This window comes from Olea europaea, chromosome 1, assembly GCF_002742605.1.
Source record: "Olea europaea var. sylvestris chromosome 1, O_europaea_v1, whole genome shotgun sequence".
Classification (NCBI taxonomy): Eukaryota; Viridiplantae; Streptophyta; class Magnoliopsida; order Lamiales; family Oleaceae; genus Olea; species Olea europaea.
In genome coordinates, this window is record NC_036237.1 from 30,980,762 (window position 1) to 31,003,619 (window position 22,858).

At 34.8% G+C, this 22,858-nt stretch overlaps 4 protein-coding genes across 5 annotated transcripts; all 4 read right to left on the reverse strand.

The window, feature by feature from the left end:
- Positions 1 to 231: 231 nt before the first annotated feature.
- On the reverse strand, positions 232 to 6,077 carry LOC111400917 (armadillo repeat-containing protein 8-like). Its single transcript, XM_023028387.1, has 6 exons — positions 5,505 to 6,077; positions 3,594 to 4,313; positions 2,812 to 2,907; positions 2,647 to 2,730; positions 591 to 825; positions 232 to 506 (listed from the first exon to the last, which is right to left on the reverse strand). Exons 1-6 carry the CDS (start codon positions 5,880 to 5,882, stop codon positions 247 to 249), a joined length of 1,773 nt encoding a protein of 590 aa, XP_022884155.1. The 5' UTR covers positions 5,883 to 6,077; the 3' UTR covers positions 232 to 246.
- A 1,342-nt stretch (positions 6,078 to 7,419) lies between these two features.
- Positions 7,420 to 9,012, reverse strand: LOC111400924 (dicarboxylate transporter 1, chloroplastic-like). The gene is made up of 2 exons (XM_023028399.1): positions 8,754 to 9,012; positions 7,420 to 7,987 (listed from the first exon to the last, which is right to left on the reverse strand). The coding sequence occupies exons 1-2, from the start codon at positions 8,811 to 8,813 to the stop codon at positions 7,625 to 7,627; spliced, it is 423 nt and encodes a 140-aa protein (XP_022884167.1). The 5' UTR covers positions 8,814 to 9,012; the 3' UTR covers positions 7,420 to 7,624.
- A 109-nt stretch (positions 9,013 to 9,121) lies between these two features.
- Positions 9,122 to 13,794, reverse strand: LOC111400935 (dicarboxylate transporter 1, chloroplastic-like). The gene is made up of 3 exons (XM_023028411.1): positions 12,559 to 13,794; positions 10,471 to 10,692; positions 9,122 to 9,704 (listed from the first exon to the last, which is right to left on the reverse strand). The coding sequence occupies exons 1-3, from the start codon at positions 13,669 to 13,671 to the stop codon at positions 9,342 to 9,344; spliced, it is 1,698 nt and encodes a 565-aa protein (XP_022884179.1). The 5' UTR covers positions 13,672 to 13,794; the 3' UTR covers positions 9,122 to 9,341.
- Positions 13,795 to 16,272: 2,478 nt separating this feature from the next.
- On the reverse strand, positions 16,273 to 22,819 carry LOC111400950 (tRNA-specific 2-thiouridylase MnmA). 2 transcript variants are annotated; one of them, XR_002703898.1, is made up of 11 exons: positions 22,480 to 22,819; positions 20,901 to 20,975; positions 20,312 to 20,365; positions 19,689 to 19,767; positions 19,456 to 19,583; positions 19,259 to 19,342; positions 18,995 to 19,078; positions 18,496 to 18,647; positions 17,987 to 18,137; positions 16,933 to 17,538; positions 16,273 to 16,588 (listed from the first exon to the last, which is right to left on the reverse strand). XR_002703898.1 is itself a non-coding variant. In XM_023028437.1 (10 exons), exons 1-10 carry the CDS (start codon positions 22,801 to 22,803, stop codon positions 17,212 to 17,214), a joined length of 1,458 nt encoding a protein of 485 aa, XP_022884205.1. In that variant the 5' UTR covers positions 22,804 to 22,819; the 3' UTR covers positions 16,637 to 17,211. The 2 variants fall into 2 exon arrangements, 1 of the variants encoding a protein (XP_022884205.1); XM_023028437.1 differs by lacking the exon at positions 16,273 to 16,588 and having other exon boundaries at positions 16,637 to 17,538.
- Positions 22,820 to 22,858: the final 39 nt, after the last annotated feature.

Genomic DNA, 22,858 nt, shown 5'->3' on the forward strand with positions numbered 1-22,858 from the left:
ACTTTGGTTTTAATTTTATATAAAGACCAAAACACAAGGCATACTTTGCAAGGTAAAGAGAAGCCACTGTACCTTCCTTCGTGGGAATGGAAAAAACACACACTTGACCAGATCAAACAACAAAGTTCACATATTTCAACTTAATGCACATTTATCTGTTAATTATTTGTCCTCTATTTAGTTAGGAAATTATTTCATTTATTGCGGAGTAAAAGGTGCAGTCATGAGATACTGCACTACAGGCTGTTAACCAACTTTTAAATACAGCAGTCCCCTGGCACACATAAAGTAGGTTTTTTTTTTTAAGCAGAGACCTAAGTCTGAACATGAGAAATCACTTCTTACTTGAATCAGGACTTCAACTTTTGAAGCGCTTTGCAGTTGTCTTCCAATAGCATTCAGCAGAAGGCCCTCCTCAGCAAAGACATACTCAACGGAGTCCATGGGACCATCAACGAGATTGCGAACAAGAGCCAAAGCTTGCTCTTGAACAGATGTTTCAGGGTCTGCAAAGAAAATGGAGTTGCAGACCGTAAATAGAGTATCATATGAGTGCAGCATTTTTATTATAATACCTGCATAACAATTACCACAGATAAGGCTTATTAACATAGATGGTGATAGTTCCAAGAGAATCTCTTCTTTACACATGCTGTTTACGAGGAACATCAGGTTCTTTAAAGCCCACACAGCATTGACCCTAATGGTTGAATCCATTGACTTTGATAGCTGAACAAGCTGTTTCACGCCTCCACAATGAATGAATTTCGACTTGTGAACAGTAAAATCAACCACAATGTTGCTGATGGCACCCAAGGCCGCAATCTGAAAAGTAATGGTTTAATTAAGAATATTCAGTAAGCCAAAAACAAAAGCGACAACTAATGGAGGAAACTTTGTGAAAAATTATTAAACTGGAGATGTTTCTCCATGAACATTGTAGAAAAGTGAATTATGATAGAGATCAATGAATATTTCAAGCAATGCAATTAAAGGAAATTCCATAAGTATTTATTTAAATCAACTGAAAAACAGTGGAGTATGCTTCTCAACCAGGCTCCCACCCCGACTGGAGGCTCAAAGTTCTCTATCGGGAATACATTTCAAAATATAGAAGATGGACAAACTGAAATACAAACAACGCCTGCGAGATATTAGCTATGTAGAGTTTTAAAGAAATAGTTCAGCAAAGCTGCTATGAAATGATCCTCTAAGGCAAGTATATGACATAATTCAGAATATGGAACAGTTCTTTTTTAAAATTATGTGGGAGAGATTTGAAGAAAGAGATGTAATTTGAAACACCAACAGTTTCTAGATTGCTTTAAAAATTTTGTACTTTTTCGACTGGCCTTGCTTAGGATAAACAAACTACCAGAAGATGCATTTAGGATATTCATGTGCACATCTATTTTATAGATCTATGATGCATCGACACGGATAACGACACGTGCACCGACACGCTATTTTTCAAAAAAGTACTAACACGGTACGTAGACAACACGTTGATTAAATTCTTCATTTATCTAGTACAAATTTAATTTTATACTTATTGTTAATTTTTTCCTTGTTGAAATCTTCTAAATATGAATACCTATTTGTTATTTAATAATAAATTTGAATTAAAAATATATAATATTTCAGATTTAAAAAAAAAAAAAAAAATAGAGGATGAACCTGATAGTGTCTAGGGAGTGTCAGTATGCGACATGTTTTCGACGCATGTAAGACACGAACACTACCCTAATTGAAGTGCTTGTACAACACAATTATACCATATCTACTTATTATGTATGCTGACAAAATTTTGTTAATTATCTGCGTACACGGTTGTCTAATAGTATGTGGCATACATCTTATCAAGTCTAACAATAATGATGCATTCTTATCGTGCATCAGAGTCTAGTAATTTGAAATGCATGCATCACCAATACAAGAATGGTAAGATTGTCAATATTCTTAATAAATGATACTTAACCACTTAAATGAATAGTTAATAATTTCTTTGTACTAGTTAATCAGGAAAAGCTAGAGAGTAGCTGGCAATCAACAGATCAATGATAGTATAACCCTTGGATTGATCTCCATAATACAAACATATGAAGATATTTTTGACACAGAACAGTTAACCTTTTGTTAGTTTATCCGTTAACTAGCCAGGTAACACGAATTTGATATCGATCCTATTAATTCTGATATACACTGAGATTTCAGTTAGCGCAAAACGAAGATAGAGACTTAGTTAATATTTTCATAGTTAAAATAATTATGGGTATTCATAGGCTTCTGTGGGAAGGGACTTTGTTCACTTGCAGACCACATCGTCCTCATACTTTCCCCAATGATCCACTGCATTGCAAACATTGATATTCCCATCTTCTGCTCCCTCAGAAACCATGCTTTGCATTGTTCACGATAAGATCGCAAAGTTCTCATCAACCAACCCACATCAACAAACAACGATTTATTCAACTTATTCTAGATCTTAAAAATTTCATGATTTGATCCCTTCAGAACAAGAAACACCAACTGGATTGAGTAAACTGGGGTAAAAAACGCAGACAAGAAACAAAAATAGCCATACGTCAAAGCCAGTCTACAAATATAGTTAATAGGAAAGTCAATAAAATTTGAAACAAAGTATACCAGGACAGAGGTACAGGTGTCTTGTAAAAGCCGAACCAAGGGAGTGATGACAGTTTCATTCATAAAATGACCTGCACTCAAATTCTGAATCATATTTTATTAGCAGAGAGCACCAGATATTCCATGAGCCTCAGAAATCTTTTGTTTCAATTTCATGTTACGAACCTTGACAGAGCGTGAAATATTTTTCAAGCAAATGCAAGCTGCAGCACGTACTTCAGGACTATCATGAGTCAGCACATTTGTTAAAAAATTGAATGCCTGCATTCATAAGTACAAGTAGCACTCAAAATTTCAAAAACTTAATTGGTGGATAACTTTCTGATGGTCTTAGAAATTAAATTAAGCCCTTGTTTGAGCCCCATTTTGAGGGAAATTATACTTTTTTAAATAGTGATTGATGGAGAATGTGTGGTAAAAAATTAAAAAAATAAAATAAAATTTGAATTTGCGTGTAATATTATTTTATTGAAAAGTATGTGGTTGAAAATGAGTTTTGAAAAAATGAATTTTTAGAATCAAACAGGGGCTAAATTTGTTAATTTAGTAGATCATTTCTATGCATACATATATATAATTTAATAGCAAATAAGGTATGAAATATATTATAACAAATGAACTACCGACTACGGCCAAACTGCGGACTTAAAACCAGACAAAACGGTTAGGTTTAGGTCAAAATATCGAATATTTCGAAATTTTTCCACCGATTACCCATAGCCAGGAATAGAATAATCTTCAAAATACGAAAAAATAGATTGTTGTGCGATTTTAGTAATCTATATTCCCATATTTGAGAAGGTCCCAAACCAATTTAACTGGTGTGGTCTAGGTTTGGGTGGGTTTTTTCTCAAATCGTTATAGTAGCTTTGGTTGGAAAATCTGTTAAGAAACCTGCCAAACCGGAGCACTTACACCCCAAGTTATGGTTCACAAGTATAACTAACCTTTAAAGACAGGAATCTATCCCTGCAGAATTCCAACTTTGAGCATAAGTCAGCCAATGCTAGAAATATCCCCTGTAGGCGTTTGGCTTGAAATGACCCTTTCTCTAAGTGGTTGCATAATTTATCAACAATATTTGAGTCAAATGCTATTTTCTGTAGATCCTCTTTTTCTGCAATCAAACTAGATAAAGCAAAGGGAGCTTCATCTCCAACTTGACCGGGATCATCAATAAGCTCGAACAATATCAGTATCAATTTAGTCTTTATTCCTGCATCTTGAAGATAACGCAGAGAAGCGTTTCTTATATGGATCAAACACATACAGGCTAGCAATCTCGTCCGAGGATACCTATCCTTCATCAATTCAGTCACAACATTCAGTGCTCTTCCATTTTCAGGTCCCATAAACTTTGAAATGACTCCTGGATTTTCCTTAATTATAGCTCCAAGAGATTCTAAACTAGCATCCCTCTGAATTAAAGAACCTCGAAGAAGATTAATGAGCATTTTTATAACTCCAGCTTCACTCAATGTCTCCTGCTCTATACTTGTGTGGCATGAATGGGTGATGATACTTCCACCAAGTCCAGTAACATTCTCATTTTTGCTGTTCAATAGTGAAAGGAGGAAATCCATATTTTTCTCTACAAGAAAATCATATTTAGGAGCCAATTTTGACTGATAAATCATTTTAAGGGAGCGAGCACTGGCGTCCACAACCTGCAGAAAAATGGTTTCAATTTTATGAGGCACTGGGAAAAGCTTGCATGTATTCCCAATAGGATTGGAGTAGAATCAGAGTTAATAAATTTGACAATATGATTAGAATCTTGAATTGGCCTGTCTATGCACTATTTGATCGACAAGTTCCAGTTTACACTTCCTCTTCTTTCTTTATCTTCTCTTTTTGATAAGAAAAATCACGTAGAACTGGCCTACCCATTTGAATATATAATTATTTTAATATGATAAATCTAAGCAACCACTTAATTAAAGAGATAAACAAAAGGGTAAGAAACCCTACAAATATGAGATGAGAATGTCAACGGAAGTTTATTACACACCATGAATTCGACTCTTCAACGTTAATTTAGCTTAATTTCCCACATTAAAATTACATATAGTTTGACAAATCATACACAAATAATCCCACCTATATAAATATAAAATAAAAAATCTACTTGAATGCAGATTGCAAAATCAACTCAAAATCAACTACTGCAAATTCATAATTACTTTTCCATCGCCGTCCAATAATTTAATTTATTTAGCTAAACACATTATAACAACTAAAATATTATTGTACAAGCACCAACATTTTATAAGCTGATAAAAATTTAGACCATGCCACATAGCACATACTGCAAAAAATAATTCAATCAATTAATTAGTATCCATTTTCTAAACTCTGCAGAGAAATAAAAGACAGCGAAAAAATGAACTCAAACTATTTATTATATTAACCATAATCAAAAAACGACATCAGCCAGACTCATTTATTACATATAAATTCACAATTAACTCAATTCCCTTGGTATACCAAAATTTTAGTGCCATCTTTCATTAAAATCGACAGAAAATATAGAAATAAACTGACAACATTTCTTTATATTTCTTTCCAAATATAGATAAACTGACAACATTACCTAATATCAAAAACTAACTCAAAACTTCCAATATTTCTGGCGAAGGAAAAAGAAATAAAATTGAAAATAACTGTAATACATTCAAGCTGCTCCTTGTTCATCATCATATATTCCCTATTAATTCGATTCCAGAATTGCATAAAATTTACTATCATTTCCGACGCCAACTGATGCATATTAAAAACCCACACCTTTATTACCTAAGAAAAAGAATGGACTTGATTCTTAAAATTTTTCAAGAGTAAAAAATGAAAACACTAAAAACCTTCTCGTTCGGATGAGAGATTAGACCAAACAGAAGAGGAAATGCCCCGGCATCCAAAACGGCCTTAACTCCTGCATCAAGCCCACATGCAAAGCTCCCTATTACTGCGGCCGACTGAATTATAACAGGTTCATTGAACTCCAAATTGGAGCCACCTCCGTTCTCGGCGACGGCGGAAGAGAGGATCGAGACGACGGAGGGGACAGCACCAAGCTTCAAAAAGGCAAGCTTTTTGGTCCGATTACCAATGATCTGGTTCTTGAGCTCTCTTAGGGTTTTAAGCTTGGTCTCGTAGGGTGTGAGGACGGAATTTAGCCGTCCGATCAAGTCCTCGGAACGGGTGGGATAATTTGACGGTGGTGGTGCTGATGTGGGCATGGTGGTAGACGGCGTTGTTGGTGGCGAATGGCGTTGATTTCATAAGCGTGGCCGCCTACGGAATGAGAAAATGGAGGGCTTCTGCACAAATAGTGCTCGGAGCGGAGGCGTGCGGGGAGGACGAGGGTGGATGATGATGGTGATGATTGAGGTTTCCGTTTGAGTGAGTGATTGGATGATTAAGGTTTTCGTTTCTTTTTTATTTCGCTTATATACATCAAAAATAAAGAAAAGAAAAAATGAAAAGGTAAATCCAAAATTAATATTTGATCCCATTCCAACATTTTTCTTTTTTTCTTTTTCCCGTTCTTTAATAAAATAATATTACACATAAAATTAAATTTTTTTTTTATTTTTAACCACATATTTTTGCATCAATCTACTATTATAAAATATATTCTTAACCAAAAATGAGGCCATACCTGTTTTCATTTTCATACAATCAATAAAACTCAAATAATATCTTGAAACTATAAATTGTATTTATATTTTTCCTAACATATCAATGTACTAAATAATGATAGTTCATATTTAACGATGACAAGAAACACTAAGGCCCCGTTTGATTGCACGAAATTTTCCATGGAACTTGGAATTCGAATTCCAACTTCCACTTTTGACCTGTTTGATTGNGGAACTATTGCAAAGTGGTGCTATTTTGAGTAGGATTCATATCGTTTTTTGAAATATTAAAATAGAATAGTATTTCTTTCTGCGATAATATCGAAATCATATATTTACTTGTTCAAAATGTTGCTCGGGTGCACAGGAAATTGAAGTTCAAAATATACTCACCAAAAGTGGTTTATGTGTTGAAGGGAAAGCAAATATAGCTTCTTCCACAGAAAAAAAAATGATAAGGCGATGACTATTTTATATATAGTCAAATTTTATGGAGGTATAATCATGTGTCTGGATTAGCACCTAATGGCATTGAACTCATGTGAGAATGCGACGTGGACTCGAATTTTTCCTAGTTTTAAATGAAAGATAATCTTGTGTTAAAAAAGAAAATGTGGTTTGTTTTTTAATCAAAAACCAAGTCTGATAATCTTGTGTTGAAAAAAGTTGTATGTTTTTCAATCAAAGTAACAAGCCATAAATTAAATGCACAATTACAAAACCTCCTCAATAAAAGCAAGAAACTTTTCATCTGGTTGATGGGAATATGCATATAATCTTCTTTTACCCTATTTAATTTTATTAAAAATCAAATTTTTAGTAGATTTTAATAAAAATTTGATGAAATATATTGTTAAAAAATTGTAAACCCCATAAAATATATAATTAAAATTGATTATTGACTTTGATTTAAATTTTATCAAGTTTTTTAATTAAAAAACAAACGTGAACTTATCTCGACACTATATTTAATTCAAATTTACTTTTCAAGTTTAATTTTTTTGTTTCTTCAATATGCTTGTTTGGAAACAATAACGTTATTTTTCTATCTCCTACTTTGCTAGAGTCTAGAACAATAACTAAATCAAAACATAAGTAAAAGAGGAACAAAAAAGGAAAAAAAAAACATGGGACATTCAATAAAAATAATGGAATATGCAATTTCAATTTCAAAATTCAAGCACAATCCTAAATTGAGCCATAAATAGCACGTATATACTACCATATGTCCCTCCGATGCCACCAAGCCTACCTCAATTTGATCGTAAAAAGACTCGAATACTAAACCAAAACCATAGCAGATGAAGGTGATGAAGTACGATTACTGAAACGAAGATGGTCTACCACAAGCCGATGGCCTTCCACCAAACACCTCCAACTCCGAGCCAGATAATAAGATTGACTACGGAGATCAAGAATCCGTAGCCCCACCATTTGGCAAGTGACACGTAGCCAGCGCCATAAAACACGGGTGCTGATCCAATTCCGTAATGTGTAATGCCACCCATAAGATTAGACAGAAAGGAGAGGACCATGGCTGCGAGATATGGTGGTGTACCCAAAGCACTAGCTACGGATAAGAATGCTGTAAACATGGCGCCGATATGAGCAGCCCCACTTGCGAAGAAATAGTGAGAATAGAAGTAAAGAAGAACCAGAATGCCAAAAGATGACTGCCATGGAAGTCCCAATCCACCAACAAACTGCAAAGAAAGCATATAAAATAAGTCGGCTAACTAGAACGGAATGGAATGAGCTGTTCCAATGAGAAAGATGAAGTTATGTTAAAAATTAAAATTTTACTATTATAGGATAGAGGGACATTGAAAATAGGTCCGAAACGCAGATACGTTTATAAAACTATACCATGTATTTTCCAAGGGTTGAAAATGGAAAGGCAAAATGACGAAGAAATATAAATCGTGATTTCCACATAGTAATGCTCAAGTAAATTCCAAAAGAACACAATAAAAGTAACTGGTTAAAATCGTAATGACACAATAATAATATTGTTTATCATCCTAAAATAGTTTCAATGTTTCGTTGCATAATGCAGAGCAGATGAGGAACCTAACAAGTGAAAGATGGAATTGCAGAAACTACAAAGCAAACCAGCAGTTTCCGTTTATTTAAATATTTATACGCATACCACTAAGAGAAAAAGGGATATGTCTCCACGTTTCATGGAGGCCATGCCCAGTCATGGGAGAATAATAAAGCACTTGACAGTTAATGGGTTTAGGAGATCTCATGTTTCGACCCTACCAGAATAAAACCCCAACTATATATTGGATCACATCAAGTGTCATAACTTATTGCTCATCGTAGGGGAAAAATGAACAAAAGTTATTACAATTAGAAGTTTTTAAGAGCCATTAGAAACTCTGGTTGTCAGGACTCAGGTCTATATAAGTTTTTTACCAATGTAAAATTGATGCACTTTATTTAGAGAAATAAAATAAAACCAACCTTAACAACAGTTTGGCTAAACCAGGAGATGAGTCCATATTTGTTTAGATACCCAGCCATAGCAATAAGTGCAGCAAACCAAGTAAGTGTGTCCCAAGCAACGGATTCAGCTAGGCATTCCTTCCACGTGACAACCCCAGTCACAAGGAGGACAGCTAATCCAAGAATTGCTGCAGTAACAGCATCGATGTTCAGGGTACCTCCAAAAATCCATAGCCCCACCTGGTAGAAGAAATATCAAGAAAAGTGATTTTACAAGCAATCAAGCCAAAAGAACAGAATAATTCGTTAGTGCATTGCATGAGAAGACCAGAATTATGCAGTGCACTAAATCAAAACATAAGTAAAAGAGGAACAAAAAAGGAAAAAAAAAACATGGGACATTCAATAAAAATAATGGAATATGCAATTTCAATGTCAAAATTCAAGCACAATCCTAAATTGAGCCATAAATAGCACGTATATACTACCATATGTCCCTCCGATGCCACCAAGCCTACCTCAATTTGATCGTAAAAAGACTCGAATACTAAACCAAAACCATAGCAGATGAAGGTGATGAAGTACGATTACTGAAACGAAGATGGTCTACCACAAGCCGATGGCCTTCCACCAAACACCTCCAACTCCGAGCCAGATAATAAGATTGACTACGGAGATCAAGAATCCGTAGCCCCACCATTTGGCAAGTGACACGTAGCCAGCGCCATAAAACACGGGTGCTGATCCAATTCCGTAATGTGTAATGCCACCCATAAGATTAGACAGAAAGGAGAGGACCATGGCTGCGAGATATGGTGGTGTACCCAAAGCACTAGCTACGGATAAGAATGCTGTAAACATGGCGCCGATATGAGCAGCCCCACTTGCGAAGAAATAGTGAGAATAGAAGTAAAGAAGAACCAGAATGCCAAAAGATGACTGCCATGGAAGTCCCAATCCACCAACAAACTGCAAAGAAAGCATATAAAATAAGTCGGCTAACTAGAACGGAATGGAATGAGCTGTTCCAATGAGAAAGATGAAGTTATGTTAAAAATTAAAATTTTACTATTATAGGATAGAGGGACATTGAAAATAGGTCCGAAACGCAGATACGTTTATAAAACTATACCATGTATTTTCCAAGGGTTGAAAATGGAAAGGCAAAATGACGAAGAAATATAAATCGTGATTTCCACATAGTAATGCTCAAGTAAATTCCAAAAGAACACAATAAAAGTAACTGGTTAAAATCGTAATGACACAATAATAATATTGTTTATCATCCTAAAATAGTTTCAATGTTTCGTTGCATAATGCAGAGCAGATGAGGAACCTAACAAGTGAAAGATGGAATTGCAGAAACTACAAAGCAAACCAGCAGTTTCCGTTTATTTAAATATTTATACGCATACCACTAAGAGAAAAAGGGATATGTCTCCACGTTTCATGGAGGCCATGCCCAGTCATGGGAGAATAATAAAGCACTTGACAGTTAATGGGTTTAGGAGATCTCATGTTTCGACCCTACCAGAATAAAACCCCAACTATATATTGGATCACATCAAGTGTCATAACTTATTGCTCATCGTAGGGGAAAAATGAACAAAAGTTATTACAATTAGAAGTTTTTAAGAGCCATTAGAAACTCTGGTTGTCAGGACTCAGGTCTATATAAGTTTTTTACCAATGTAAAATTGATGCACTTTATTTAGAGAAATAAAATAAAACCAACCTTAACAACAGTTTGGCTAAACCAGGAGATGAGTCCATATTTGTTTAGATACCCAGCCATAGCAATAAGTGCAGCAAACCAAGTAAGTGTGTCCCAAGCAACGGATTCAGCTAGGCATTCCTTCCACGTGACAACCCCAGTCACAAGGAGGACAGCTAATCCAAGAATTGCTGCAGTAACAGCATCGATGTTCAGGGTACCTCCAAAAATCCATAGCCCCACCTGGTAGAAGAAATATCAAGAAAAGTGATTTTACAAGCAATCAAGCCAAAAGAACAGAATAATTCGTTAGTGCATTGCATGAGAAGACCAGAATTATGCAGTGCACTCATTGCCTTCGAATAGAATGCAACAATGGCAATATACTTTTTTTTTTCTACATGGTCATTCTTAATGGGTTAAAGCCCAGCAATTCTCCATATTCTATATTATCACATCTCCATGAATAAATCATACCGTAGGCAGAAAAAACCCACCAAGTCTCTTCCAAGTTTCAAAAGCAAGACAATGATGGTGTGTCACACTAATACTCAGATAAAATGTTTGTCGAAGTACCAATCTATTTAGTGCTTTTTTACATTGTCATGGCAACCCAACAGGTACTGATAGATTAAAAATTTAAAATTGGATCAGAAACCATTTTCTAGAGTTATGTATAGTAAATGATTAGCAGGTCACAAATAAGAGTAGCAAACAGTAAAACATTAATGATTCTAGTGTTTGACTGAAACAGATATTGCTGTCATTTCCAAAGTTAAATGGCAGGTCATTTCATCAAGTAGCTCTCCAAAGGATCAGAAACAAATAAGGAATCAACTCAAAGGATCAAGTTCAGATAAGTCACACGAAATAGAGTAAAAGAAAGCAATAGCAAATACTTCAAATACATCAGAAGATAAAGCCACAAGCAACATAATCCAATGATTTAGACTAGAAATTAAACAAATCTACATCATATATGTATGTTGTGCACAGTAATCAAATTCAACTCTTAAGACTCAAAAGTCACACAAGAATAATTCTCTGATATTGATATCTTTTGAAGTAGATTTCACCCATAGAGTCAAATAAATTACTTTGTGAGTGTATATATTTCTAAACAATGACAACAAGCTACCTCAATTTGCAGGAAGAAATTTTACAAGAAGTACGCAGAATTTCTATGTAGATCTTTTCTTTAGTACAAATGTTGCATAGAACAGATAATCTATGTCAGGCACCATAGCAGTGCCGTCAAAAGTAGAGTAGGCCACCATACCTTACATAGAAGAAAAAAAAGTGAACTTCAAGTATTGGCTTGAACGACTTTATTGATCTAAATGAATAGGTTACAATAAAGATGTGATACAATAAGTTCTTTAAATTATGATTTCCCAGTCAAGTGGTTGAAACTTGAAAGAACAAAAGCATTACATAAATATTTCTTCCAGTATCAGCAGAAAATCGTGGAATAATGTCGTGCTGCGAACAGAAGATTCAACAAAATCAAAATGTCCAACCAAATAAGTGATGAAATGCACGGGCGTCAAGTGTGTCCTAACATGCTTACCAACAGAAGCTGTGAACTCAAAAAACCAAAACCAAACTGTATATGCACGCGCATGAGCACACATGCATGGACGAGTTCTATTTTATAAATTTGTATATATAGACATGTTTTTGCATTTCTTCTAAAACTCATTCAGGATAATCAGCAATTCAACATGCCCTGCCTTCCTAGCAACTTGTCCATGCTCGAAAAAAGAAACCTTAGACCATAGCTTCATTCTCTGGTGAAGAGGAGACTTTTAAGCATAATGACGTTTTCTTTTTGGCTAAAAAATTTATAATACATTGTCCAGTATCCAAATTGCCACAACTGAATCTCAATTGAACTTTCTTTACCAAAATAATACAACGTCTTTCAAGATTTGTATTTTAATATGAGTTATCTAATTCTAAAAAGTGTAACCTCTTCACATTCAACCAAGAATTGCTAAATCTCAAAACAAAAATAGAGCAGGCACAAGATCAGTAACAAAATCAAAGGATGAGCGGAACAGTAAACCTTTGAATTAATAATTAGGCAAAAGTTTTCAATAATTATACCGTGAGAAGTAAAGTTCCAGCCATGATAAGCTCATTCTTTGACATGGCCCCCATCTTCTCCAATTTATCCCTCGCAAGCTTAGGTGCATCGGGGCTACTCTTCACAGTGGGTGGATAAATCACATACAAAAGCAATGGGACCACAATCAATGACAGCAATCCGGGCACAATTGCACCTTTCGCCCAATCCATCCACCCGAGGGTCTGATTTATTGTACTCGAAGTCAAGTTGGCGGCCAATGGATTCGCCGCCATGGCTGTCAAAAACATGGATGACGAAATCACTGAAGTTTGGAAGCATGTCAGCATTAACCATGACCCCAATTTATGTTCAGTCCCATCACCTGAATTACTACCACAAGCTACACACAATGACTTCACCAATGGCAAAAAAATCCCTCCAGCCCTGGCAGAAACTGAGGGAATAGCTGGAGCCAAAAGGGCTTCGCTAAAAACCAAACTGTAGCCTAATCCCAAAGACGAGCTTCCAAATAACGAAACAAATTGATAAGCAATTCTGTTTCCTAATCCAGTCTTAATAAATCCACGTGCAAAAAAGAAGGCCAAAGCAATCAACCAAGGAATCGGATCCCCAAATGCTGAAAAGGCAGCAGCAAAAGTGAGGGTTTTGGTCAGAACACAAGCGCCAAGACCCATCAATGCCACAGCTCCCAACGGCAATGGTTGAGTAATTATTCCAACAATGGTAGCCAAAAATATAGACAACAACTGCCACGCAATGCGCGATACTCCGTCTGGCGCCGGAACAAGCCATAGAATAACTCCTGTAGCTATAGACGCTATAAGTGGCTTCATAGAAGCCCCCTGCCATGGCTGCTGCTGAGGAGCTGACGTGGCAGCTCCAGGGGCGGAATTGACTATAACTGAGTCTCTTTTCGGGGAATGAATCAAGAATGCCGATTTTTGTGAAATTAATGGATTGAGATCTCTATGTTGTTGAGAGTTAAGTGGTTTGTCATAATTGTTAACGTTGTTTTTTATGACAGATCTTGAGTTCAAACGGAGGGATTTTGGGGTGGGGAAGCGGGGTTTGAGAGTAGAGAGTGGGTGGAAGCGGGGGTTGAGGGAGGAGGTGAGTGCTAAAGACGCCATCTTTCAACGGCGTTTTTCGGTGGTGTACCGGTGGCAGATTGGTGGCGATGGGATCCAACTTTTTCCCACTCTCTGTGTGGTGTTAGAGAAGGAACGTGCAAATGGAAATGAATGCAACATGGGTATTTGGTACTCATCTTAGTATTTCATTAGCAAGTTGTCCATTCAATTGAAAAATGATATAAAAAAAAATTAATAATAATAAATAAATAAAAAATAAAAAAATTGGTTCGAACATTGACTCGAGAAAGATAGAGTCATGTCGTGGCGTGAACCAATCCATTTTGGCATAAACAGCCAATATTGGGATGAATAGGTTGATTCTAATTATTCATCAATCAATTTTAACTTTGAATCAACGAGTTTTTGTGTGATTTTAACAAGTTCTATATTTTCAATTTTTGATCTACAAATTTATTATTTTAAGTTAAATCGAAAGGTTTGGTCTAGTGGTCTTGTTCGTCGACGACATTAGCAAAAAAAACAAATTTTTCTTAACTTTCGTTATAATTGTAAAAACCGTCAAAAACTAAAAAATCGTTCCTTCAAAAAATATTTCACATTACATCTTTATTCATTTGTCCAAATTTAAAAATGGAAGAAGCTTTATAAAGTAAGAAGAAGACAGTCACTTGACAATTTAACGAAAATTTAGACAAATTTTGGCATTGGTGATTTTTGTGCTGACAGGTTTAAGAGTAATCTGTCATATTCTAAAGTTTGAGGTCCAGATATACACTCAGGAAATAGGTTAGGGGCCGATAGTGAAAATTTTCCAATAATGAAAGAGAGAGTGAATATGGACCGTAAGATTATGATCATCGACGGTGGAGATGAGGATTGGAATATACGGCTTCCGCAAAGGGACAGGTGGAGGTTTGTTTGGCTTAGAGAAGTCCGTCTGACCGACAGTCTGCAAGATTTGGAGATCTGTGGTGCTGGTGTTTGTAAGCCTACTGGACAGTGAATCAAATCGTTCCACGTGTCAAACTCAGAGTTGCTGAGTATTACTGTCCACGAATCACCATTGAGAAAATTTCGCTATTTTGCAATCAAGTCCGTCAATAATTAACATTATCAATGAAAAAAATTAAATAGTTGACATTCTAACGTGTACACCGTAAAAATTACACGGATATTATAACGGAGATGATTAATGAGTCTCATGAAATGTATAAAGGTCCTTTTGGGAGGGATTTTGAAAATTGATTTTTTGACTGTTAGAAAAAAATTGGTGTCTATCTGTGAGAGAAAAAGTCAAAAATTACGGTTTGAATAGTGATATAACAGTCAAAAAATTAATTTTTAGAGATAAAAAATCTCTCGCAAACATGCTCTAAATAATGGAGATGATTAATGTTTGGTTTTCATTATAAATAAATTATAATGAAACCCNTAAAAAATCTCTCGCAAACATGCTCTAAATAATGGAGATGATTAATGTTTGGTTTTCATTATAAATAAATTATAATGAAACCCAAAGAAGAACAAGAATATTATACTTTTTTATGCTGTTGACTACAACTCAATTGCTTGAAATGATGAATTAAGCATTAAATTCACATTAAAAATAAGCTACATATTTATTGTTTATTTTTAAGATCAACCATTTTATATTGATTCTACATTATTAATATGTCCATGTTTGGTTCAACTTAAAATATTGATTAAAATATAAGATAAAGTCAACATTAAATTTTAATCACATTTTAGGAGATTTACAATTAATAAGCTAAAATGTATATTACGATTAAAAGTCATATGATCTCTAATCTTTGACTCTTTATGAGTTTATGTATTTGTAATCCTTTTTTTTTCTCTCTCTCTCTAAACATTTAGCCCTACAACATCAATTATACTAATTGAACATCAATTGAACATACAACACACAGTAGAATTGTTATCATATTTTTCTTTTGGTTCATCACTTTTTAATTGTTCTATACGTTTTTTAACATTTGCTTGTTATTTCACTTTTATTCAGTATTCTCAATTTTTTTCATCGCATTTTTATTCTCAACACTTCATTACTTAACACATCTTGTTATTTCATTTCTGTTCAGTATTCTCAACTTTTTCATCTCACTTTTATTCTCAACACTTCATTACTTAACACATCTTGTGTTCGATATCAATTTTCGTCCATTAAAAAGATACATAAAAGACTTATTTTCCTCTCATATTCGTAAATAGGATAAATGCATTCCCACCCGTCACAATTAACTACACCATGTTATAATTGCTCTTTGCATTTTTAAATAAGCAAAAATACAAACAACAAATATATAAGCTCTACCAAATATTTTCTCCATGTTAACATAATATTTGGAGGAAAATAGTGATAAAAGACCAGATATTTTATTTGATTGAAGTTCAAAAATAAAAATTTGATGGAAAAAAGTGGATATATATGAGCAAACTCGAGAACTTTCGTGGCAATAAAAATGTAGAGCATTTACCAAAAATTATAGAGTGAATTCAATTAAAAGAAGTGCTGCAAACATGAAAACTGTGGTGACAATATAAAACCTTTCACTTTTTACCTGGTGTATTCAAGAAAACCCTTATATCCTTGAGCGCAAATAAACAAAAAGATGAACATAAGAAGAACAAAATTTTTCACCTACCAAATCTTTGAAGAAAGAACAAAATGAATTTTGAAATAATTCAATTCAGAACGGACCACAGGAAATACACATGCAACATCAGATGTAAAGAAGCTTACGATATAATACAATGTGAAGACAAAACTGAATTTTAAGGTGAGAGTAGCTGAGCACTGTTTGTAACCAAAGCCCTCAAAGTCTCAAACTACCTTTTTCTTAGGTCCAAAGGTCGAATTCAAAAGACCCGACGCCTCCTTCAAAAGCAACTGATAGAGACGAATGGCTGCCCAAACAAGAACCAAATATCCAAGCTGCATAAGGCCAATATGTGAATGTGATTGCTTGATAGGATCATAAGATCATTTGGAACCTTAGAAATCCCACCCAATCAGATATTCGGAAATTGTACAAACAATGAAGAACGCATTAAAAAATAAGTTGTTACATAGAGAGTCACAAATTTTATGTTTGGCTAAGTTTAAAAGAAAAACTATAATTACTTTTAAGTAAAATAGTAGTCTTTTATTACTGTCGCATAGGAACAGATTTGGTGTGTCCCTAGAGTTTTCTTTGAGTGGTAGCCGAAAAAGAATACTAGACTAAAAATACAAAGGTAAAAGCAGTTTATATGCCAACCATAAGTCTAGAACCTGACCTGACCAGGCCAAGACAAGCAGCTATTTGTACAATCCATGTTGCCTGGATCTGCATATTCCCGATTCACTGCTCGCATAACTTTCTTAATCTAACAAAATGTAACTACTGTCGACCATCTTCAGGTGTTGTTGGCATGAGTTTTTATAATCCCACCAATTGAGCTTCATAAACTTTTGACGCGTCCGATGTGCAACCTTGAGCACCTATAACTATAGGTCTAGAAGCAGTACATTGTCCTTCATTTTTGGTATCACTCTTCTATCAGAGGTAATGATTTTCAATTAAGATTGACACATTCTTTGTGATCAGATTCTTCGTTACAGATCTCTGGTTTTACCTTTATCTTGACTGGATTCCCAAGTTTTGATTTATCTTCCATATCGGCAATCTCAAGAGCCCTCAAACAAACGGGAAACCCTTGGTCATTCCATGACTCCAAGATCACACCAGATCCAATGCACATCCTATCCTGGTAGAAGGCGGCAAACTGCCCAGCTGCCAGGCCTTGATCATCTTCGGATAGTTTGACAACTGCAATTTCATGGCCATCTCCATCAACTTCCATTGCCAAACTGCAATCATAAAAACTCGGGCCATGTCGAACCTGAAATACGTAAGAAATTCATTGACAGTAACCATGTTGCATTAAAAACTTGAAGTTCTGCTCTCAAGCATCTAACAAAAAAGAAGGTGTTTACAAGCACGTAGCAATCTCGGCATGGACATTGAGCGCAACAAATCATTAATTGATAGATCATTACATCATGACAAACTTCTCTCACTAGAAAAAATTTCCATTCACATAAGTGGAGATTAATAACAGTCAATTTAAAAACCCAAGAAAGAGAGTCAAAAAAAGCAACTACAACAAATGGGCCCTCTTCAAAGATAGAAGAGGAAGACGAATCAGGCCAAGAATAATACTTTTTCAGTTAGAGAAATAAGAAATATTGTCTAAAGTGTATGAGATGGTTTTTCTATACAAGGGAAATGACAGCATTGTGGTCTGAGATAAATCAGACAGTGAATGTAACAAGGATTGAACTTCATACCTTGCATTGAAGTTGATTTATCTGGCTTGGAGGTGACCCACTAAGCCATTTTAAGGATCCAACGCGAAATAAACGCCTCCTTTTGTCAACTGAGAAATAGTTTCTTGATACAAAGACTACATTGTTTTTAACATCTTTCTCTACAACATACCTGCATAAAATAAATTTCAGGTAAATATTTGGAAATACTCAAAGATTAGTGAGCTTGTCTAAGAGCACAACATATGAAATTTTTAGGTAGACTTGAAAATGGAAGATATTGATACTAACTTGATAACCATGACGGTCAGCACCACGGCATGACAATTTAAAGCTATTGACCAAAACATAAATATTCAGCTTAAATGTACAAAAAATAGGATTTGGGTCAAAAAGCCATTTGAGCAGTTTAATTTTTTTCCTTGCGTGACTTAAACAAATGTCATTGCCAGGGGGCATTGCATAAAGATGATAAGAGGTGCTAAAATACTTGTGATACATGCCAGTAAGATATCATGGGAGAGTCGTACCAAGGACCCCCAGGAAGACGTAATCCTTGACGTTGGCCAATTGTATAAAACCAAAATCCTCGATGTTTTCCAAGAAAATCTCCTGTCTCAGCTTCCAAAATTATACCTTCTGCCTCCCCAATGTGTCTTGCAACAAATTCACTAAACTTTATCTGCAATTCATATGTACATTCAAATTTAGATGACACAAATTAGCATAAAACCCTCCTGAGAAGCCAGCGTTGAAATTTCTCTTTCCGAATAAATGCAATTTTTAAGAACCTGAATGACCGAAATTAGACCAAAATTTGAGCTACAATTAGTCAATCATTTCCTTCAAGTAAATCAAATGTTATGGTAAGTAACAGGTCATGCATTAAATCATACAATAAACTATTAAGTACATTGAGAAAATTTAACTGCACTAGCATCAAGAAGAAAAAATAAGCTATCTAATTTAGCAACAGATCATCACATCTGCAAGTAGTCATCTACATATATATCTGACGGCAAAGTATACCTTGCCTAGAAAGCATATTCCTTGGGAATCCTCTCTGTCTTGGTTAGGTAAATCAAATATTTGGGCAAGCCTGCGGACTACTTCCTGCAAGTGTGCACAGGGAAATTATTGAGAATGAAGGATTCATGCCAATTAATTGTAATGTGTCACAGTAGCAAAGATGCAGTTTTTCAAAAATTGTAAATTTTCTATGAGAAAGGCTATAAAGAAGAAACAGAAGCACATCAACAATAGTACAAAAATCAATGAATATTCCCACCTAACCTTTGGAATGCACCCAAGAGGGAAGATAAGCCGTTTAAGCTGGGATTGTGAGAGATGAGAAAGGAAGTATGTTTGATCCTTAACCTGAAACATGAAAAGTGCAGGCACAAGAACATGCAGGTTTTATTAAGAAAATCAAAGCAAGAATCCTATGGTTGCCATAGACAGATAAATATGTACTACTATCACATACGTACTATATCTTTTGACAGTTCCAAAATAGAAAGCTTGTCTTTTTGATCCCCATCCCCATGAACAACCCTTGCATAATGTCCAGAGGCAACAAAGTCAAATTTCGTACCACCTATGGCATCCATAAATGCACCTATTGTGGGAAGGAAAAAAATATTAAGGAGAAAAAAGACAGTTAACCTTCTATGATTTAAATAATACACTGGATAACATATTTCATATGATTTAGATCACAGACCAAACTTTATTCTTGTATTGCAAAGGACATCGGGATTTGGGGTTCGGCCATGTCGATACTCATCAATGATATATGACACCTGAAATGTAAACCAAATAATACCCGTCTGCTTAGAAAACAATATTATCTTTTCGTAAGGCAGTGAGGAGGGGTCATGCTGGACCTGCTGGTAGTAAAATAAAAAATGAAATGTAAAAGAACAAAAGTGAATTTGATTAGTTGAAGTAGGTGGGGCCGGGCCTCCTGTATACAACAATGAATGACTAGTCTTCTAAGGAGCAATACATAACCACAGTTTAGGTGGCGAATAAATGGCTACAATTATTTGCATATCAAGAAAAATAAGGGTTTTGAAAACTTAAAGCGGTAGTAATGATGCTGTACAAACCAGGGCGGAGCCAAGAATTTCGATATGCACAGGCCAAGTAATTGTAACAAAGAGTAGAATTAACTGCCAAAATATAGAAAAAGTTCTACAAAAAGGGCATATCTAGCACAAATTATCTTAATCCAAGAAAGTGCAAAAAAGTGAGACTGTAGAGAATTAAAAATATGTTGATTCGACAGCACTTAAGGAAGATGCATGAGCAAGATTCGGAAGGGAAGAAAAAAGAGAAACATACCACATTAGTCCAGTATTCATCTGTCAAATGTACAACTTCCAAAGGGACATCAACCTGAAATAAGATGTATCTTAAACTAACATCTGACTAGGTTAAACAACCAAAAAAATTTCTTAATGAAATACAGATCTTTTAGTTGAGATGCATCTCAACCAAGATAAGGTAGACTGTTTCTTAGTGCATTGGCAACAAAGAACCTCCCTCAACATTCATTTTGACGTGGAATAAAATTAAATATTGAACTTATTCAATTACATTAGGCATAAACCATTGCATCAGTTCTATAGTCCAGTCTCTGGGATTTTAAAATAAAAATATTATCATGAAAAGACCATACTCATATCTTTGACAAATGCTAAGTTGGTTGTGTCTTTATATCATAATTATGGAAGAAAATTATTGGATAGTAGTTCAGTATTTCAAAAAATTGATTGATGGGAGGGGACGATCGAAATATTGATCATGCATTCTTTCCCTTCTATTCAAAAGAAGATTAGCTCCAATAGAAATCTCAAGGTAGATTCTCAAATCGTTTTAGGTTGAGCTCAAAAGGAAATAAAATGCCTAATATGAGAAGGAGAACCATAACCTGATCACAAACAGCTTTTGCATATCTCATATCTTCTTCCCATGGGCATTCAGACCAAAAATTCTCAAAGTCTTCCTACAAAAGATAATTATCACCATTCAATTAGAGCTTTAGAAATGCATGAAATTAGTCAAAGGAACATAAGTATAAATAAGATCAACTTGCTTTAGAAATGCCTGTAGAATCAGCAATTTGAAACAATTCAAAAAATCAAACCTCCCAGAATCCCAGTTAGCTTCTGAATAACAAATTATGACGCTAAAGAGCTCATTCGGCTAGCTTAAAAATTAAAAAAGGATGGACCTGACAAGAGATATAAAGCAGCACAATGTTTGGATAGAGGTGGTGTTAAAAATAATTGTTGCTACATCTAGTAAAGGTGATGAACACTTTTCATGCTGTCAAACGGACCAAATGGGCGTCATATCACCTAAACATACATTTGACGTCATTTTTTGCATCTAAAGTTGATTAAGAGAAATATTATACTTTGCATTGTAAATTTGGCTTCAAACTAGCCGAAGTATTTTTTTTTTATATTTGTATAAATTATATCTACACAGGTGAACCATGAAATCAGTTGTCGAAGATAATTTTGAGGTCGAAGATTCAATTCTTAACAGTAATTCACAAAAATAACGACAAAATAATAGATGAATAGATATATATGGAAAATATTTTAGTTGAGAAAGTTTTTTCATGAGTCTTAGTTATATGCAATTATTAGCTTTATGTTCGACCTAATAGCATAATTTTAGACTTTAAGATTGTGTTTAGTGCACCATGATAGACCATATAAAGAATTTAATATAGAACTAGAATGGATAAATGATAATAGTATGGGGATGTTATTAAGGTCGATTAAGGTGGATAATATTCTTTAATCCTGTAGTCAAAAAATGTCATTTTCACTCTCAACTGTATAACACAATCAAAGGATGGAGATGGTTTTATATAGGATAAGATAACTATTATAAATGTCATTTTTTTATTTTATTTTTTTAACAAAATGATCAAGGAATGTTATCCACCATAATACCTTTACCAGCTACTATCTATTCTAATTTTGCACTTAATTTTGAACATTGAACCAAATGTGACAATAGGAATAATTATCACCTAGTTTGTCAATTTAAAGGAATGTTTTATTAGATAATATATAATTTTAAAGCTGTCGAGAATTTGTTTGATGCTGGAACCTAATTGCATTCTTAGCTCACATCATTTTGGGTGCATAGAATTTTTTTGCTCAAGCAAAATGAAGATTCACAGCAACAAGAGAAACTTGATACCTAATTCAATGACAGAGCAAGCCAAAATAAATAAATAAATAATCAGAACTGTTACAAAAGTTGAACTCCAAATAATCACGAGACTTCAATCCCCAGAAATTAACAAGCCCTTGTAAACAAATTAAAGTTATGCTTTGTTTGGCAGCATAAAAAATTCAGGGCCTTTAAAGATAATTAGTGAAAAATCATGGCTAATCCCAGTTCTACGACAGGCAATCTTACCAAAATACATAAATAAACACAAACAAATCTGGGTTCACTGATGGGCGTAAGAAAAAAATACATACTTGGAACCAGATTTTAAGGTAGAAAGCAGTGCAGAAATGGCCGGCGGCGTGGAGGAGTCGGAGAGCGATGCTACTATCAACACCGCCGCTGACAAGAACAGCCACTTTGAGAGGCTTCTTATTAGGCAGGCAGCATGAGAGGAATTTCGGGTCAATGGTTTTGGGGTTGGAGGAGAGAGAAGATAACGGTCTGAGGCTGCAAAAGAGTTTAAGGGTTTTGGGGTTTGAGAGAGAAAATAGGTTTTTGATAGTGGTGATGGGAGTCTTGGAGAGAAGAGGAGTGAGAGGGAAGTGAGAGAGAGCAGCCATTGTTGTTCTTAGCATTTCTGTATGAAACGATATTTATTAGAAGTGGTGACAGAAATATATGTAAAATAAG

Excerpts from the sequence above, each read along its gene's own strand:
- LOC111400917 (XM_023028387.1), bottom strand. The coding sequence starts at position 5,882 with ATGCCCACATCAGCACCACCACCGTCAAATTATCCCACCCGTTCCGAG. Across the intron at positions 4,314-5,504 it reads TCTCTCATCCGAACGAGAAG|GTTGTGGACGCCAGTGCTCG; the intron begins GTTTTTAGTGTT and ends ATTTTTCTGCAG. Across the intron at positions 2,731-2,811 it reads ATATTTCACGCTCTGTCAAG|AATTTGAGTGCAGGTCATTT; the intron begins GTTCGTAACATG and ends AATATGATTCAG.
- LOC111400924 (XM_023028399.1), bottom strand. The coding sequence starts at position 8,813 with ATGGCTGGGTATCTAAACAAATATGGACTCATCTCCTGGTTTAGCCAA. Across the intron at positions 7,988-8,753 it reads TTAGCCAAACTGTTGTTAAG|TTTGTTGGTGGATTGGGACT; the intron begins GTTGGTTTTATT and ends CTTTCTTTGCAG.
- LOC111400935 (XM_023028411.1), bottom strand. The coding sequence starts at position 13,671 with ATGGCGTCTTTAGCACTCACCTCCTCCCTCAACCCCCGCTTCCACCCA. Across the intron at positions 10,693-12,558 it reads CTGGAACTTTACTTCTCACG|GTGGGGCTATGGATTTTTGG; the intron begins GTATAATTATTG and ends TTCTTCTACCAG. Across the intron at positions 9,705-10,470 it reads TTAGCCAAACTGTTGTTAAG|TTTGTTGGTGGATTGGGACT; the intron begins GTTGGTTTTATT and ends CTTTCTTTGCAG.
- LOC111400950 (XM_023028437.1), bottom strand. The coding sequence starts at position 22,803 with ATGCTAAGAACAACAATGGCTGCTCTCTCTCACTTCCCTCTCACTCCT. Across the intron at positions 19,343-19,455 it reads TGGAACTGTCAAAAGATATA|GTTAAGGATCAAACATACTT; the intron begins GTACGTATGTGA and ends TTCATGTTTCAG. Across the intron at positions 17,539-17,986 it reads TAAATCAACTTCAATGCAAG|GTTCGACATGGCCCGAGTTT; the intron begins GTATGAAGTTCA and ends TACGTATTTCAG.